The sequence below is a fragment of the Notolabrus celidotus genome, unplaced genomic scaffold (genome assembly GCF_009762535.1).
Source record: "Notolabrus celidotus isolate fNotCel1 unplaced genomic scaffold, fNotCel1.pri scaffold_175_arrow_ctg1, whole genome shotgun sequence".
In the NCBI taxonomy this organism is placed as follows: domain Eukaryota; kingdom Metazoa; phylum Chordata; class Actinopteri; order Labriformes; family Labridae; genus Notolabrus; species Notolabrus celidotus.
The window spans coordinates 58,613-73,193 of NW_023260038.1; the positions used below are offsets into that span (position 1 = coordinate 58,613).

The 14,581-nt window shown below is 41.5% G+C and overlaps 2 protein-coding genes across 3 annotated transcripts in view; both read left to right on the forward strand.

Moving 5' to 3' along the window:
* The first annotated feature begins 4,192 nt into the window (after window positions 1–4,192).
* On the forward strand, window positions 4,193–9,058 carry LOC117808902. Of its 2 annotated transcripts, none has more exons than XM_034678579.1 (3): window positions 4,193–4,428; window positions 7,625–7,900; window positions 7,997–9,058. In XM_034678579.1, exons 1-3 carry the CDS (start codon window positions 4,299–4,301, stop codon window positions 8,677–8,679), a joined length of 1,089 nt encoding a protein of 362 aa, XP_034534470.1. In that variant the 5' UTR covers window positions 4,193–4,298; the 3' UTR covers window positions 8,680–9,058. The 2 variants fall into 2 exon arrangements, with proteins under 2 accessions (XP_034534470.1, XP_034534471.1); XM_034678580.1 differs by lacking the exon at window positions 4,193–4,428 and adding an exon at window positions 7,305–7,535.
* A 3,956-nt stretch (window positions 9,059–13,014) lies between these two features.
* Window positions 13,015–14,581, forward strand: part of pex7 (peroxisomal biogenesis factor 7) — a 30,352-nt gene continuing 28,785 nt past the window's right edge. The window contains exon 1 of the mRNA XM_034678566.1: window positions 13,015–13,143. The gene's annotated coding sequence lies outside the window, so the exon portion shown is untranslated. The remainder of the gene's footprint in view (window positions 13,144–14,581) is intronic.

A 14,581-nucleotide genomic window follows, 5' to 3' on the forward strand; every position in this document is an offset into this window, starting at 1 on the left:
AGGGAGGAGGAGGAGGAGGAGGAGGAGGAGGAGGAGGAGGAGGAGGAGGAGGAGGAGGAGGAGGAGGAGGAGGAGGAGGAGGAGGAGAGGAGGAGGAGGAGGAGGAGGAAGAGGAGGAGGAGGAGGAGGAGAGGAGGAGGAGGAGGAGGAGGAGGAAGAGGAGGAGGAGGAGGAGGAGGAGGAGGAGGAGGAAGAGGAGGAGGAGGAGGAGGAGGAGGAGGAAGAGGAGGAGGAGGAGGAGGAGGAGGAGGAAGAGGAGGAGGAGGAGGAGGAGGAGGAGGAGGAGTTACGTAACGAAGAGTTCAGCATTAATTACAGAAAGGACATCAAAGACAAGCACATGATACACATGTGATTGTGACACACACACACACACACACACACACACACACACACACACACACACACACACACAGCAACATGACTGTCTCACACACATTAACAGAAGATGACATCAGGAATGCTGAGAATGTGGCAGGTGACAGTTTACAGCCGACAAGTCAAAGTATGTGTGTGTGTGTGTGAGTGTGAGTGTGTGTGTGTGTGTGTGTGTGTGTGTTAGGTGTGTGTGTTAGGTGTGTGACTTAAGTCGTTCCAGAAACACAAGCTGAACTTAAGCAGCGAAGGGAAGGGTTCGTTCAATTTGAGGATTAAAGAGTTTTCCTTTATTTCATATTGAATGTTGCTTATTTATTTATTGAAGTATTTATGTATTTATTTTTAAAATGTATTTTAAGTATTTATATGTTTGTCTGTTTATGGTATGTATTTTTTTCTTATTCTTTTCTTATTATTTAATGAATTTCTGTTTTTATGTATTTATTTAATTATTCATATATTTTATTAGTAGATGCTTTTTAAGATCAGGTCAGCTGTGCCTCTCATTGGACGACTCGTAATCTCAATATCTTTGAAATTACAGTGTTATGAAAAAATTCGCCCCCCGTACAGTGTGTGCCGATCGAGAAATGAGCTATCCAGACTCCACTGGTCTTTTGAACCAGACTGTAAACATGTTTATTTCTACTGTAAAGATCGTCTTCTTTGAATTGGTGTGTATGTGGTTTCCTGTACTTCTGGAGCCAGCCTCTAGTGGATCCTCAATGAACTGCAGTTTTTAGCACTTCAGCATTGGACTCATATTTTTAGACCAGAGGTTGCCGCTGGGGTAGAACGCAAGGTGGACTTCTGACATCAGTCCAGTTTCTTTTAAAACTCCTGTGAGAAACTTTTGGCGCCCCCTGTAGGCAAAGCGGTAAATTACATCATTAACTCAGACATTTATAATCAGTATATGGAAATAGACGGTCGTATGCTTGATGAATTTGTTTGGTTTTTGAGCTCAAAATGAGTCATTGATTTCAGTTTCAGTCTACTTTATAACCAGATAAAAACTCCTGACTGGAGCTTTAAATCCAGATTCTTATTATCTGCAACAAGACAAACATGCTTCATGACATTACAGAGGAATTCACTGCTTTTCTAAAGTAATGATGGGGAGACTGTGTGTGTGTGTGTGTGTGTGTGTGTGTGTGTGTGTGTGTGTGTGTGTGTGTGTGTGTGTGTGTGTGTGTGTGTGTTCAAAAAGCAGAGAGGAGTGTGTGTAATTTTATCTCTCTTGGCCACCAGTGACCCATTTCTCAGCCTCGTCTGGGACTGTGTGTGTGTGTGTGTGTGTGTGTGTGTGTGTGTGTGTGTGTGTGTGTGTCAGTGTGCGATCATACGTCTGCTCCCACGTCCTGAACGCCCCATTCCCAAGACACTGCCAACACCCCGGGGCGCTCACACACATATACACACACACACACTCCCACACACACACACATACACAGAGCTGCTGCTGTCTGCTGAGGGACTGTTGCATAACAAGAGAGAGAAGGAGACGAGGACAGAGGAAACAAGGGATCAAGGGTATAAAAGAGAAACAAAGACAGAAAATTGAGTGTAAGAAAAAGGGACACGTGATTAAAGGATTTCATTCTTACCCTGAGGCTCTAACGCCGGATCAAAAGAGTCTGCAGGACGTTTAAATCATCTCAGACACTTTGAGTTAAACTGGTTTGAACTTTTCTCTTAAAGGAACAAGAGGTGATCGTCCTCCGAGACGTCCTTTTGGTAGAGCTGTGTTGTTTGGAGTCAAATTAGAGACTGTCTTCAGATATGAAGACAGAAAGACAGAATCCTTGAATTCTGTCGTTGATTTCAGAATTCTAGAACACCTGCTGTTGCTCTCCATACAGACTGTTCTTCCTGCTGACACCTGATTGGTGGATACTTCTCAGACTACAGACAGAGACCAGAACCCTTCTCAGACTAAAACCCAGACCCTGAGATCCAGATTCAACATGTCTCTGAATCAGAATCTGTAATTACAGGTTAGTTGGAGCTGAAAGTAAAAAGCTTTGTCAGGTCTGTCCTCAAGAGGAGAAGAAAACTACGTCTACAATGTTTGTTTGTTGAATGGAGGTGGGATCCATCATTTCTGATGCTGCGTTCAGGGAAGTCAGGAAATCTAAGCGCTGATTGTCTTTAGTGACACAGCATCAAGCAGATTAGTGTCTCAGTGTAAATGTTTGATGTAGAACAGATTGTTAGCTGCTCTTCATGCAGATATCTGGTTACAGAGAGAGAAAGAAATCCTCCTCAGATTGTGTTCCTCCTGCTGTTGCTCTCCATACAGACTGTTTCTCCTGCTGACACCTGATTGGTGGATACTACTCAGACTACAGGCAGAGACCAGAACCCTTCTCAGGATGTCTGTACGCTTGATTATGTTCCTCCTGCTGTTGCTCTCCGTACAGGCCGTGTTTCCTGCAGAGTTTGTTAGTCTATGATTTAAGAGGAAAACTTTAAACCCTTTTATTCTACAGATAATGTTTTAAAGTGACATGATGTGTAAACTCTACATCCTACAGCTGCATCAGTCCTCGACCTCTGAGGATCTATTATTACACCCACTGACCTTTGACCACCTGATGCTTTATTTAGGCTTGAAAACAGTCTGGGAAACGATCAGGGGTTTCCCCAACTTGCTGTTTTTGTCTGTGTTCTGTGCATCAAATGAGACGTTCACTCTCTATCTCTGTGTGCTTCTGTGAAACTTCATCTTGAACTACGACTCAGCGTCTCTCAACATTTAAAACTTTTAAACTGATTCCAGCAAAGAAAAGAAACATATGACACGATCAAACCTTCTGATTTGTCTGTGTTATGGAAACATGAGGGCAAGTGAAACAAGACAAAAAGCTGGGAAATGGCTTCAGGTGGTATGTGGTGCAAAGGTTAATTTCCTGCATGAATTCTCTTCTTACTGCAGCGTCACATAAGATGTGTTGACTTTGCATACAGTGTACATACAACTGAAGCACATCTGCCTTTGTTGTCTCAGTGGTTCAGTCTTATATCGATGTTAAACTGCGGAGGATTTCATATCAGGACATCCTACTTCAGTGCTGGTGTGCACGCTGCAAGATGGGACCGTGTCCTTGATGGATGGCGCCCCCTACTGGTTTACTGAGAGACCTTACACCATCACTGCAGCTCTGCTCAACACAAGAACATTAAACAGCTGTTCAATGTCTTTCTGTTGATTCATGCAAGATTAGCCTTGCACATATCATTCATTCATCCTATTTTAACACTGTTAGTGCATTGTCAATTCCTGTCAATTGCTGTAAGCTTCTATAACACAATAATATATATATAATATAATATATAATATCTTATCTTATCTTATCTTATCTTATGAAGGGTGATGTTTGGGAGGATGCACTGAAGGCTTTCTTTCACAATGTTTACTTTTAGAATTCTGAAATGTTCCAGTTTAGTGAAAAAAAAACTACAATTTGATATTTTTCCTTTCAGACTTCATGAAGAGGGCAGCATATATTTGTTTAAAAAGATGAATTTGTGAGGATAAAGTGACTTATTACACGAGTTGTTATGTTCAATGTTTTTTTCTGTAAATAATCTGTTTTTTGTCTGAATTTGTTTTGTCTGTTTTTGTTGTTTTTTGTTGTTTGTTTGTTTGTTCTGTCTTTTGTTTTATTTTTATTTAATTTATTATATTTTAATTATCAGTGTGTCTTTATTTAAATGTTTGTAAAAATGAATGAATTTAAAATAATAAAAAGGATAAAGTGAAGGAGGAGAGGAAAAATATTTTGGGATGATCGAGAACCAATCACCTTCGCTCAGAGACAAACCGGAAGCGGAAGTCCCCTTCTGTTTTTTCTCAGGCTGAGTTCTTCCTCCTCCCCTCGGTCCTCACAAACAGGCAGGAACTGGACTTTTAAAACATGGAGTACAAACTGATCATGGCTGTGTCCAGGTACCCGAGCCTCTACGACCCGAGCTGCCTGACCTACAGAGACCTGAACATGAGGAGCGACTCCTGGAGGCAGGTCTCTGAGCTGGTCGGGGTCCCCGGTGAGTCTCCGGGTCTCCGGGTCTTTAAACTCTCAGGTTGATCCGGAAGGGTTTTTTATTACTGAGTTTATATAGAGGGGGTCACTGTGAGACCTCAGAGGAGCTCCTTAATGACGTTAGTTTAAAGGAAGAGCTTTTTCTAAAGATCAAAACAAAGCTGGTCCGTCACACAATACAGTCCGACTCCAGGTTACATGTAGTTTAGCGCACATTGGTTCCGTCTGAAGATGTCACTGAAGAAACTGATCTCAAGTTTATAGAAATTCATTCTGTGAAGGACAAGAACCTACGGGAGAGGATAAGGGACAATTTACATGTCTTTGGAAAGGGAAGACAAGCAGACATTTTTTTAAGGTCTTACTTTTTTTTTTTAAATGTCAGAATTCTAGAATCTTTGATTCAAAGTTAGAGTTTGATTGATTAGGTTTCTTTTGGTCTGCGTCAGCAACACGTCCCTCCACAACATAGGAGCCATGTAAAAATTACAAAGAAAAGCAAAAAACAAAACAATCACTGAGGGATTCACCAAAATATATATATATAGTCCAGCATATACATACACACACATATCTATCTGTACATGCATACGTACACATACACATGCATACATACATCATGCATACATATAAACATATAAACATGCAAACACATCCACATATATTTTGGCCAATTCCATGCTGACCAAAAAAGGTGTAGGCTGAAGCCGAGGCTTATCCTGCCCACCCTTTAACATAACTTACACCTCATAGGCAACATTGTGCAAGTAATTATGTTGTTTTATAACAAAGCACTCTTCAAACGTTTCATTCAGAAACAAACTTACAAACAAAAAAACAAATCTTGAATTCTAACTTTGATCTCAGAATTCTAGAACTCTGAGATTAAAGTCAGAATTCTAGAATTCTCAGATCAACGTCGTTATTCTTAGATTAGAGACAGAATTCTGGATTTGTGAGAAAAAAAAAGTCAGAATTCTAAAATTCTAACATTAAAGTCAAAGTTGTGACTTTAGACTTAGAATTTAGAATTTTTTGTTCTGTGTTCTGAGATAAAGGCAAGGCAGCTTTATTTGTATATCGCATTTAATACACGAGGGCAACTCAATGTGCTTTACATTAAAATATTAAAAGCATTGGAGACATTCAGACAAGCATAAAAGAACATAATTAAAATGACAAATATAATAAAACAGACAAGAAAAGGAAAATTAGAAATATATTAAAAATTACTTTAAAATTTGCATTTAAAGTGAGTTACAATAAGCTCAGATAGGAAGGCAGTGGCAAATAAAAAAGGTCTTAATCTTTGATTTAAAAGTCAGAGAGAAAACAAAATTGCGCCTTAATCCCCCCTCCCCCCAGCCTGCGTGCCAGCCCTCCAAATCTTTTCAGTGGTCTGACTCCATCCATCCATCTTCCTCCTCTTATCCTGGTCCGGGTCTCGGGGGCAGCAGTCTCAGCGGGGAAGCCCAGACACTCCTCTCCCCGGTCTCTTCCACCAGCTCTTCTGGGAGGATACCGAGGCGTTCCCAGACCAGCTGAGAGATATAATCTCCACAGCGTGTCCTGGGTCTTCCCCGTGGCCTCCTCCCAGACGCACATGCCCGAAACACCTCCCCAGGGAGACATCCAGGAGGCATCCTGACCAGATGCCCAAACCACCTCACCTGGAGGAGCAGCAGCTCTACTTTGAGTCTGAGCTCCTGACCCTCTCTCTAAGTCTGAGCTCCTGACCCTCTCTCTAAGGCTGAGCCCAGACACCCTGCAGAGAAAGCTCATTTCGGCCGCTTGTATTCACGATCTTGTTCTTTCGGTCACTACCCACAGCTCGTGACCACAGGTGAGGGTTGGAACATAGATTGACCGGTAAATCGAGACCTTCTGGCTCAGCTCCCTCTTCACCACGACAGACCGGTACAACATCCGCATCACTGCAGACTCGTCACTTGTCTTACTCGTCCTCAGTAATAATAACCCCTCCTCTAAATGCCATTTTGTGTTTTAAGTAAAGATTTTGCAGCGATTAGCATCGAGCAAACATTCTCTCAGTTTTCATGTAGGTAAAATGAAACATATTTATAGTTTGTTGAAATAGTAATCTGACGTTAAAGTTGAAGAAGGTACATTTTGGATTTAGTTGTAAAAGTGAAGGCGTGTGATTCACCATGAATGTACAAAAAAGCATTCATATTTGTATTATTGTCGGCAACATCTTAAAAAATGATTAAGATAGATCATCAAAAACAAAAATATGAATTTAAACAAAGTTTTACAAAAAGAAAATAACTGGCACTGCTGTTTGTATTCAAAACGTACGAAATAACAAAGAAAATAACAGATACTGTTATGATTGTCACTAGGACTGGACCCAAATGCAAAACTCAGGCAAGCTGGATTGTGAAAAATACAAGTGTTTATTCAGAGTGAACTCCGTGGTAATGGCGCCGTGGGTAACGAGCGGAGCAGTCCCTCTTTCCAGAGTCCTTCCACAGAGGGTAACTGGAGCTCAGGCAAAGGCAGGCAGGTTCAGCAGCAGACAGGGAAGCGATCAGCACCAGAGCAGGAAGCATGCACGGCAAACTCTGAATGTAAATGGAAACACACAAGGACGTCAGCTTGACACACACAAAGACAAGCAAAACAAAAACATGTTTGAGGAGCCACGGACTCAGTATACCACTGAAAAACTGAAGTACGATCTGGCAACGAGTAGGAGAGAATCCGGAGTCTTTATAGTAGAGGGTTGATTATTGAGTGGCTTCACCTGGTGCTGCCTGCAGAATGGAAACCCCGCCCACATTCACCCACAAGACACAAACAAGGGGAAGAGACACAGGAGGAGGAGCAACAGACAGGGAAATGACAAAACACACACAAAGAGGGAGAGGGGAGGGCTGCCATGATGAGGATCATGACAGTTACAATCAATATGTTGTCATTATTGTTCATTTATTCAAAGCATGCTGATTGTTTGTGTGGATGTTTGACGTATCTTTGAATTTTTTATGCACTTTTTCTGGTCCTTGAAAATGATCCCACATCACTAAAACACTAAAACACTAAAACTAAATCAATAACTGGAGCAGTCAGAATGAAATACAAACACCTGTAAGAGCTGTCCCGGTCTTTAAAGGATCAGATCTTCTTTAAACCTGATTCCTGTTTATAAGTCAACATGTGTTCCTCCTCTCTGTCAGAGTCTGAGTGCAGGAGGAAGTGGAAGATGCTGAGGGACCAACACCGCAGGGAGAGGCAGCGAGAGAAGGACCGGCGAGAGAGCGGCATCGGGCTCCTGAACTACAGGCCGTGGAGGTACTCCGCCATCCTGTCCTTCCTGAACCCGTTCATCGACGCCAGAGCGGCGGGAACCAACGGCTGGGCCCTGGACCCCCAGCCCTCGTACTTCCAGCCGTCTGACCTGGTCGGCTGCAGCACGACCACCGAAGCACGGAGCGACGACGACGAGAACTACGGTTAGTAGAGGAAGAGATTTAAAGGAAGGAGTCTCTTTGCAGAGAGCGATGTAACGTCTGTTGTTTCCTGTTTGACATGAATGTTTGTCTCTGCAGGCATCGCTGTCGCAGACGCTACAACAACAACAACAACATCGTCTTCGTCGTCCTCAGAGTTCATCCAGAGGAAGAGACCGTCCTCTGCCCACATGGACGCCCTCAGATTCAAAGAGGCGAAGATGGAGGTGACGTCAGAGACTCCTGCCGCAGAGGACGGCGCTCACACGCAACAAGTCCAGCAGGTGAACATGAGGGAGCTGTTCGAGACCATCATGCAGTCCGTCACGTCTCTGGCTGCGTCTTTAGCGTCCTCGCAGTCCTCCTCGCAGCTCGCAGACCAGCTGATGCCTCCGTCTCCCTCCGCGCTGCAGCCCGACCTGCAGACGCACCGCGGCCCGCCGCCGCCGTCCAGGCTGAGCCACCTGAAGACGGAGGAGCAGGAGGTGGTGGAGGCGGAGCTTCTGGATCAAACAGACGGAGAGGAGGAGTTTCACACGGCGTCCCCGAGGCCGACCCGAGCCTGGAGGAGGAGCACCGACGGGCTGCTGGAGGAGTACCTGAGGAGGACGGAGGCCCGGGAGGTTCAGAGGGAGCGGGACGTGGAGAAGAGAGACGATGTGACGCTGTTTTTACTCAGCCTGGCTCCGGCCATGAGGAGGCTCTCTGCTGAGAAACAGTCGTGGCTGCGGACAAAGATTCAGCAGTTTGTGCACGAGGCGGAGTTTGGAGAGAAGAACTGATGTTTCTATTTTACAAACACTGTTTTATAAATACTGTAAAGTTTACATCTGATCTTTGAGAACTCATTAACACGTGAAGGACTTCAGGAAACTGTTACCAAACGTTTCTCTCCTCTTTGTGATTTTTTCTTTGAAATAAATTCTGTTGTTTCTTTTTATTTTTATACTTCATCTTCTGAATCAAAGAGCTTTAATCTTTATGTTTAAAATAATAACCATGAGTCACATTGGAGGATTTTCAAACACTACAAGTTTCAGACTGTCCTGATAAATAATAATAAATAATAATAATAATCCTGTTGAAGTGTAAAGTGGCTTTTTGTATTTGTTTTCATTTTTACAGGGACAGAGCACATCAATAAAGAGTTTTATAAACGTCTCAGCGGTCCAAAGACTTCTTCTGTTATAAAGTCGGCTGGAAGGGGCGCTGGTGGCCTAGCGGTCTAAGCGCCCCACATAGAGGCTATAGACAATGTTACAATGTCATTTAGCAGACGCTTTTATCCAAAGCGACGTACATAAGAGAACAAGAACAACACAAGCAAAGATCTAGACAAGAGGCAAGGCAAGGCAAGGCAGCTTTATTTGTATAGCGCATTTCATACACGAGGGCAACTCAATGTGCTTTACATTAAAACATTAAAAGCATTGGAGACATTCAGACAAGCATAAAAGAACATAATTAAAATGACAAATATAATAAAACAGAAAAGAAAAGGAAAATTAGAAATATATAATATAATTTAAAGTGGGTTAAAATGATCTAAGATAGGAAGGCAGAGGTAAATAAAAAAGTCTTAGTCTTTGATTTCAAAGAGGTGAGAGTTGGAGCAGACCTGCAGCTTTCAGGGAGTGTGTTCCAGATATGTGGAGCATAATGACTAAACGCTGCTTCACCATGTTTCATTCTGACTCTTGGAACTGAAAGCAGACCAGTACCTGATGACCTCAGAGGTCGAGGTGGTTCATAAAGTAGTAGCAGATCAGCCTAAACCATTCAGGTCTTTATAAACCATCAGCAGGATTTTAAAGTCTATTCTCTGACAGACAGGAAGCCAGTGTAGAGATCTAAGAACTGGAGTGATGTGGTCTACTTTGTTGGTCCTTGTTAGGACTCGAGCAGCAGCATTCTGTATGAGCTGCAGGCGTCTGATGGACTTTTAGGGAGTCCTGTAAAGACCCCGTTACAGTAGTCTAGCCTGCTAAAGATAAATGCATGGAGGAGTTTTTCTGCATCCTGCTGAGACATGAGTCCTTTAATCCTTGATATATTCTGAAGGTGATAGTAGGCGGACTTTGTAATGGTCTTAATGTGGCTGCTGAAATGAAGGTCTGAGTCTAAGACTACACCAAGGTTTCTGGCTTGGTTTGAACATTTCATCGTTGCAGATTGGAGCTGAGTGGTAACCTTTAACCTTTCTTCCTCCAAAAACAATCATTTCAGTTTTTTCTTTGTTGAACTGAAGAAAGTTCTGTCTCTCATCCAGTCATTGATTTGTTCAATGCATTTACTCAGTGTTTGTATGGGACTATAATCCCCTGGTGATATGGTGGAGAGGAAACAAGATCAGTAAGAGGAACAAAGTGCTTCAAGTCCATTTGGGTGCAGGTACTGCCAAGCAGTGTAAAGGCAATGCACAAAGTAAATAAGGAACATCTACAATGAAGCAACCAAACCATTTAAGACCTTCCATTATCATCATCAACAATTAACATCACCACAATAATGACCAAAGTACCAAGTGCTGGGTCACTCCAGACCTGAACACAGAGTCCCAGAGTAGAGCAGGACAGTGCGAGTCAACTGTAGCTGGAAGACATGATCTGCCCCTGGGGACAACAGTGGAGAACAGTCTAGCTAAGTGCATAGTGCTTCCTAAAGAGCTGGGTCTTTAGCTGTCTTTGGAAAGTAGAGAGGGACTCTGCAGATCGAATGGAGTTGGATAATTCATTCCACCATTTAGGGGCAACAGAAGAGAAGAGTCCAGCTGGTGATTTTGAGGCCTTGTGTGCTGGAAGCACTAGGCGCTTTTCAGAGGCTGAGTGTAGTGGGCGAGAAGGGGTGCAGTAGACCTGGATGAGGGGTTCCAGGTAAACTGGAGCAGTTTTGGTTCCTGCTTTGTAAGTCATGATTAGAGTTTTGTATCTGATGCGAGCTGCAACTGGAAGCCAGTGTAGCTGCATGAGCAGGGGAGTGACATGAGCTGTCTTAGGCTGGTTGAAGACCAGACGTGCTGCTGCTGCGTTCTGGATCATCTGCAGAGGTTTAACTGTGCATGCAGGGAGGCCTGCCTGGAGAGAGTTGCAGGAGTCAATGCGTGACATTACAAGAGCTTGAACCAGGAGCTGCGTCCTCATTGCAGAGGTCATCGGTTCGACTCCTGGCTGGTCGACCATTTCCTGCATGCATTACTGGAACCATGTCTTGTGGTCTGATGAGACCAAGATAAACTCATTTGGTTCAGAGGGTGTCAAGTGTGTGTGGGGGCGCCCAGGTGAGGAGTACAAAGACAAGTGTGTCTTGCCTACAGTCCAGCATGGTGGTGGTATTGAGCATCTGTGGAGCACAAGGTCTCTAACATCCACCAGCTCCGTGATGTCATCATAGAGGAGTGGAAGAGGACTCCAGTGGGAACCTGTGAAGCTGTGGTGAACTCCATGCACAAGAGGGTTCAGGCAGTGCTGGGAAATAATGGTGGCCACACAAAATATTGACACTTTGGGCCCAATGTGGACATTTTCACTGAGGGGTGTTCTCACTTTTGTTGTCGGTGGTTTAGACATGAATGGCTGTGTGTTGAGTTATTTTGAGGGGACAGTAAATTTACACTGTTGTACAAGCTTTACACTGACTACTTCACATTGTATCAAAGTGTCATTTCTTCAGTGTTGTCCCATGAAAAGATATAATTAAATATGTGCAGAAATGTGAGGGGTGTACTCGCTTTTGTGAGATACTGTATATATAATGTATAATATAAACCTGGTGTCTGTTTTATTTCTCTCTCCTACAAACCACATATCAAAAACATCCTTCATCCACCTTCATCCACCTTCATAACATCACACAACTCAGATCCAGCCTCTCCTCCTCCTCGCCTGCACAAACACTCATCCACGCCATCATGACCTCCAGACTGGACTTCTGCAGCAGCATCCTTCAGCACCTTCACTGGCCCCTGTCCCCCATCACCAAGACCAAGCACCTTGGGGGACAGAGCCTTCACCATCGCTGCCCCAGCTCTCTGAATTCTCTCTCTCTCCACATCCTCCACTCTGACTCTCTCACTCATTTAAATTCAACTCAAAACCTTCCTCTTCAAAAAACACCTACAACACGTGACCTCTTCTCCCGCCTGACCTCTGATCTGTCCTTCTGTATCTTACACCTTTATCTGTTTTTGAAACTATGTGAAGCATCTTTGGGTATCTAGAAAAACTATCAATTATATTATTATTATTCTCACACAACAAATTAAATCATACAGCAAAGAAACGAAAAAGGTAATTTAAATGAATTAACAGAATCAGGCTTTGTAGTATTTTATTTTTAAGCACTGTACAGGTGATCTCATAAATTATGAAAATCTGGTTACTCAGAATAATTGGATTTCATATTGTCTTATACTTTCACCTTGTATTAGTGAAACATTAGACTCTAATTATTTATTAGTTTCTCTTTTTATTTTTATTTTTAATATTTTTTATTTATATTAACCTTATTTTAAATATGTACCTTGTTAAAACTGTATATTTTGGATAATTTTATTTAACTGTTTTTGTTTGTTAAGCACTTTGTTAGCTGCTTTTTAAAATGTATTTAAAATTAGAGCCATTATTAATATATATAAGTGGATTTATTCTAACATCCCTGCAGTCCTGATGTGGAATAATATTCAGGAACCTTTTTTTTTGGTGTAGTTCTTATCATGATTAGTATTTATAATGCATAATTATTAATTTTTTTCTTGCTGGATTTTTCAAATTTTAATATGTGTTTGATATGGGATCACTTTCTCTTGTTGTGATCTGCTATCACAGCTGAAAAGTGGATTTTAAAGCTTATTTGACCCCAAATGTAACCCAGTCTGTGCTTTTTCACAACATTAACACACATAAAGCTTTAAAAATATCTGATTTAAACAAAATAAACAATCTGAATAATAATATTTGTCTTTAATAATCCAGAACTCTTGTATTTCTTCAGAATTAAAACCAATTTGTTGCCGGTGCGTGTCTTTTCGATGAAACAGCGCCCCCAAACGGATACCCATGACACTGCAGTTCAAACAGCGTTCATCCGGGTACTTTGGTCAGCTGATCAAAACACGGAAGTGCTGCAGTTTGAAGTAGTGAGGGCTCGAGCAGCTGAAGGAATGTTTGATTGAACTCGTTTTTAAAGATTTCTGAGTGATTTTAAAGGATCGTGGTGACGTCACAGTGTGGAACTGATCCGTGTTAACTGTGAGTATCACTGAGACTCGGTACATGTTGTCTCTGTGGGTCATTAATACAGAAAGGGACCAAAGTGTTTGATATTTGAACATTTCACAAGTTAAATATTAACTTTCAGAATGTTATAGAGACCTCAGGACATGTCAGTGTCCTTCAGGAGCTTTATATTATGAGTTTATCATATAAAGTCTGATGAGGGTCCTCATAAAGACTTCAAACCTCTTCTTAATCACAGACAGAGAAACACTGTGAGTTAAACACGTGTTTTTAAGTTATGACCTCTCAGATAACTTTATAACAAATTAACAAATCAAACATTTTTATATTTATACTTTAACTGAAATGTTAAACAGCTGTCTAATCTACTGTCACTGCATACAGGGCAGAAAATGTTAATTTTTCATGTCTGCAGATTCATTATTACAATAATTGACAGTAAATGTTGATTTTTCGTAAAAAAAAAGTGATAAGGAAGCTTTTTGATTTTGATTAAAAAATGAGTGAGTTATTATCGGAATCATTTGTCATGTATTGCTATTTTATCATATTGTGTCGTGTCTTGTGAGTCCTTGTGTTTGGGATCATATCATATTGTTTTGTATTGTAGCATATTTTTTCATTCGTATCCTATCATATTGTTTTGTATCGTTTTGTATCGTTTCATATCGTATGTTACATATCGTATACTTTATAACGTACGTTTCATATCGTATATTTTGTATTGTATGTTTCGTATCGTACGTTTCGTATCGTACGTTTCGTATCGTACGTTTCGTATCGTACGTTTCGTATCGTACGTTTCGTATCGTACGTTTTGTATCGTACGTTTCGTATCGTACGTTTCATATCGTACGTTTCGTATCGTACGTTTCGTATCGTACGTTTCATATCGTACGTTTCGTATCGTACGTTTTGTATCGTACGTTTCATATCATATGTTTTGTATTGTACGTTTTGTATTGTACGTTTTGGATCATACGTTTCGTATCGTATGTATCGTATTGTACGTTTTGTATTGTACGTTTTGTATCGTACGTTTCGTATTGTATGTTTCGTATCGTACGTTTCGTATCGTACGTTTCGTATCGTACGTTTCGTATCGTACGTTTCGTATCGTACGTTTCGTATTGTATGTATCGTATCGTATGTTTCATATCGTATGTTTCATATCGTACGTTTCATATCGTACGTTTCGTATCGTACGTTTCATATCGTATGTTTCATATCGTATGTTTCATATCGTACGTTTCATATCGTATGTTTCATATCGTACGTTTCGTATCGTACGTTTCATATCGTACGTTTCGTATCGTATGTTTCATATCGTACGTTTCATATCGTATGTTTCATATCGTACGTTTCGTATCGTATGTTTCATATCGTATATTTTGTATTGTATGTTTCGTATCGTACGTTTCATATCGTACGTTTCATATCGTATGTTTCG